The sequence below is a fragment of the Neodiprion pinetum genome, chromosome 3, assembly GCF_021155775.2.
Source record: "Neodiprion pinetum isolate iyNeoPine1 chromosome 3, iyNeoPine1.2, whole genome shotgun sequence".
Lineage (NCBI taxonomy): Eukaryota > Metazoa > Arthropoda > Insecta > Hymenoptera > Diprionidae > Neodiprion > Neodiprion pinetum.
The window spans coordinates 8,204,994-8,209,052 of record NC_060234.1 but is presented as its reverse complement, the minus strand read 5'-3'; the positions used below and the strand labels follow the sequence as shown (position 1 = coordinate 8,209,052).

The 4,059-nt window shown below is 45.1% G+C and overlaps 1 protein-coding gene across 1 annotated transcript; it reads left to right on the top strand.

The window, feature by feature from the left end:
• Positions 1-1,713: 1,713 nt before the first annotated feature.
• LOC138190519 (uncharacterized) lies at positions 1,714-2,628 on the top strand. Its single transcript, XM_069134028.1, has one exon. The coding sequence runs from the start codon at positions 1,714-1,716 to the stop codon at positions 2,626-2,628; it is 915 nt and encodes a 304-aa protein (XP_068990129.1).
• Positions 2,629-4,059: the final 1,431 nt, after the last annotated feature.

The window sequence follows — 4,059 nt, the reverse complement described above, 5'->3', positions numbered from 1 at the left end:
ACCTCGGAAGTATGGAATTTTCATGATTTTTGCATACTTCAGCAAATCCCAGTTGGTCAACGCTCGGCGTGGTAGCTTGACATTTAGTTTTTTGAAAGATGAAGACTGAGACCCTTTTTGTAAGGTTTGAGATGGAGACCTTTACCTAAGGCGATCGCTTCCATCGTTTTGTTATGCCGTTTGCTTTCCTCCAATTCTCGTTTAGCCGCGCTCGCATCGTTTACAGCCTTTGCTATACCCGCAGCACCTCCCGCTAACGCACCCGTAGCGCTGAGACTGGCAAAAATAGGTATGAGAAAAGGTAGAAATCCTCCAACTTTTGAGGGTACCGGTAGAACGCGCGGTGATCGAACTTTATGTTTACCACCTTCTTTTTTCACAGCTTCTCGAGCACCTTTGAGTGCAGACTTGATGCTCGTTTTCGCGTCATAGCTTGGAATCATAGACTGTTTTGCCGCTCGTATGATTTTGTTCAAGAAAACGTTCTTAGGTTTTCGACACCCCATGCCTAACTTTGTTTTCACCTTCATCATGTTAGCTACAGCCCAAGCGGCTGCCTTCTCACCCAAATTTGCGTCCGTTGCGAGAATCCGTTTCCAGGCTTTTTCGGCTAATATTTTATCCGCAACGCTTCTAGCTTCAAGGTTCTCACGATTTTTCGAATACGCTATATCGTGTTCCTTACACGCTGCATCGAGAGGATTGATACCGGAATTGCCTCTCGCGAGTCTTTTCGACAACTTGGTGCCAGGACCGCAGTACTGGTAACCGGGAACATGCAACTCGATCGGAAGTTTGTTGATAATGCTATTTACCAAACCTTTCCCACTTGATCGCTTTTTTGACGATCGCTTACGATCACGTGTGTGCACAATCATGTCCGCTCCGCGACTGAGAGCAAGTTGTTATAAACGATGCAGTTATGGAAAAATCCAGCCAGTCACGTTTGAGATGAGGTTCGAGACACAATCGGCCAAGCTGCCCGTGATGAATTTTGACAAATTTACGCAGCAGAGTACAAAACGGAAAAAACGTAATGGCGAATTGTTGCCGAGTAGTGTACGTGCGGTATTCTGCGGACCATCCAAATGTGGCAAAACCAACGCATTATTTGCGCTTATAACGCATCCGAACGGCTTGAGATTCGAAAACCTGTACGTTTACTCAAAATCTCTCAATCAGCCGAAATACAAGTTTCTGAGTCAAGTGCTCGAAAATGTCGACGGTGTTGAGTATTACCCCTTTAACGAGCATGAGCACGTCATTGCACCGAACGAGACGCAACCTAACTCGATCATGATATTCGATGACGTAGCGTGCGAGAAGCAGGATAACATACGCGCGTACTTTTGTATGGGTAGACATCACGACGTAGACTGTTTCTATCTTTGTCAGACGTACGCTCGAATCCCTAAGCATCTCGTGCGCGACAACACCAACTTGCTGGTCTTATTCAAACAAGACGAGATGAATCTGAGACATGTGTACAACGATCATGTAAACACCGATATGTCGTACGTAGAGTTTAAAGACTTGTGTGCGGCGTGCTGGAACGGTGACAAATATGGCTTCGTAGTGATCGACAAGGATAGAGAGCTCGGTAATGGTCGGTATAGGAGAGGTTTTGACAATTTCATAAACATGACAAAAGAATAAAATACACGATCTTCGAAGACGACGGAACAGTAGCTTTCCAGAACTAGTTGTGTCAACATGCAGGAAATTCGTAAGGAAAAAGAAGTCTTGCATCGTATCTCTCAAGCGAGTAATGCGATTCGTCGTAAGCACAGAATCCTCAAGACGGGAAAAGAGTCGCTGCAGGAAACAATGAAGGATGTCTTCAAACCTGTGGTAACCCCGCTGCAGGAATTAGTCAATGTTTCTCGAGGCACGAAACTTGTCAAGGAAGAGGTGAAGGAAGAACTCAAAACTGAAACGAAGGATGAGCCGAAGAACGAAATGGAAGATTCTTTTGCAACTGCAGAGGAAGAGGATCAAACCGTCACGGAATCGTCGGTGAGATCAAAGGATGAATATCTTGAGATGCTCAACGATAAACAAAGACAGCAGGAGTTGGATACCGTGTGCGGGGTACGGAGTCTTTCTACTGCCGGGCTGATGGTTGGTGATTCATCGATAAGCTTCGAGCGCGATTCCGTTCGCATAGGCAACACGCTCTATCCGAAAACTCAAGGACTGCTGGAGCTACTGTTTAAAAAGATGCCCAACAGCGCTCACGTTACCCGCAACGACAGGGAGAATTACAGAAATATCCTTCTCGCAACAAATGCTCACAGAAAGTACTATAGCGCCACCGAGCCTATCCGAAACGCTCAGAGCGTCAAATTCAAACATTTAATTGCTGAGCTGCTGAATATTTCTACGTCAGGCAAAGACGTATCACCGTTGTCACAGATGTCGAAGCGTACGGGCAAAGGTGTTCTGCTACCTCAGGCTTGGGTTACTCGACAAGGTGTTAAAACAGATTATATTTTCTGGGACGACGCTAACGAGCTGGTGGAACGTCTTCGTTTACTCCTGGCATCTCAAGCAGCTGGGAATACAAGTCACAACAATGAAATTATGTCGATTCTGGAAGAATTGCGGGAAGACGGAATCATTTATTAGCCAATTCTCGTCGACTCTGCAATCATTTACGAGATGAGCATCGACGTGTTTGGACGTCAGCTGAATAAAAACACAGCTGCGAGCACTCGCGGTCCTCCGGGTGTCGGGTTTCAAATAACAGCGGATGGGCATTACGATATACGGAACAAGAGACTGTGCAACGTCGCAGAACCCACAGCACCGAACAGTGCTGTAACTTTAAAAATCTTGAGAAGAAAATTCAGCGTGCTGCAAAAACAAATCGACAACCTCGATCAAATGATCAAAACTTTGGAGATCACCACGGAGAAAGCCTTGGATACCTTCTACACAGACTTTAAAACAGACAGAGACTTGTCGACTCGAAACGCGGAAATCATTTCCAAATTGGACACCAGACTAATAGCGTTGGAATATGAACGAGAAAAAGCAAGCACTGGTGACGGAACTGCATAAACCTGCACGCCGGAATTACCCACGTCGACGTGTAGACGTGCGCGGCATCGACGAGACCTGGCAGGCGGATCTTGTTGATATGACGTCGTACGCGGGACAAAACAAAGGTTACAAGTACATGCTCACAGTCATTGATATCTTTTCAAAGTATGCGTGGACTGTACCGATAAAGAGCAAGTCTGGAGATGATGTTACGAAGGCAATGGAATCTGTGCTTGTCGAAGGACGGGTGCCGAAAAATTTACACGTCGACAAAGGAACGGAATTTTACAACTCGAAATTCGAATCGCTTATGACACGCTACGGAATCAAACTTTACTCCACGTACAGTAATTTGAAGGCTTCGATCTGTGAACGTTTCAATCGCACGCTGAAAGGTAAAATGTGGACACGGTTCAGCATGCAAGGAAGCTTCAAGTGGCTCGATATCTTATCTGATTTGGTTTCGGCTTACAACAACACCAAACACCGAACCATAAGAATGAAACCGTCGGATGTCACCGTTGCAAACGAGAGGCTGTTATTACGTCAGGCGTACGGAGGGCTTCGAGCGATACCTACCATATCGGCAAAATTCAAATCTGGCGACAAAGTTCGAATCAGCAAATTCAGAAATGTCTTCGAGAAAGGTTACACTCCCAATTGGACGACTGAAATATTCACGATAAGTCGAGTGGAAAATACTCATCCTGTGACGTACAAGCTCAAAGACTACCGAGATCAACCCATCGCTGGTGGTTTCTACGAACAAGAGCTCCTCAAGGTTAAGCATCCGGATATCTATCTGGTGGAGAAGGTGCTCAAGAAGCGTGGAAGAAAAATATACGTTAAATGGTTAGGTTTTGACAATACACACAACAGTTGGATAAACGAATCGGACATGTAACTTTTGAATAAATGAATTTTTTTGTAAAAACGTGTGTGTCTCTTTATTTTATACCCGACACATGACAAGTATGCATCTTTGTTTTTTTAGACAATCAACAGACATATGCA

Coding starts and splice junctions, on each gene's coding strand:
- LOC138190519 (XM_069134028.1), top strand. CDS start 1,714: ATGCAGGAAATTCGTAAGGAAAAAGAAGTCTTGCATCGTATCTCTCAA.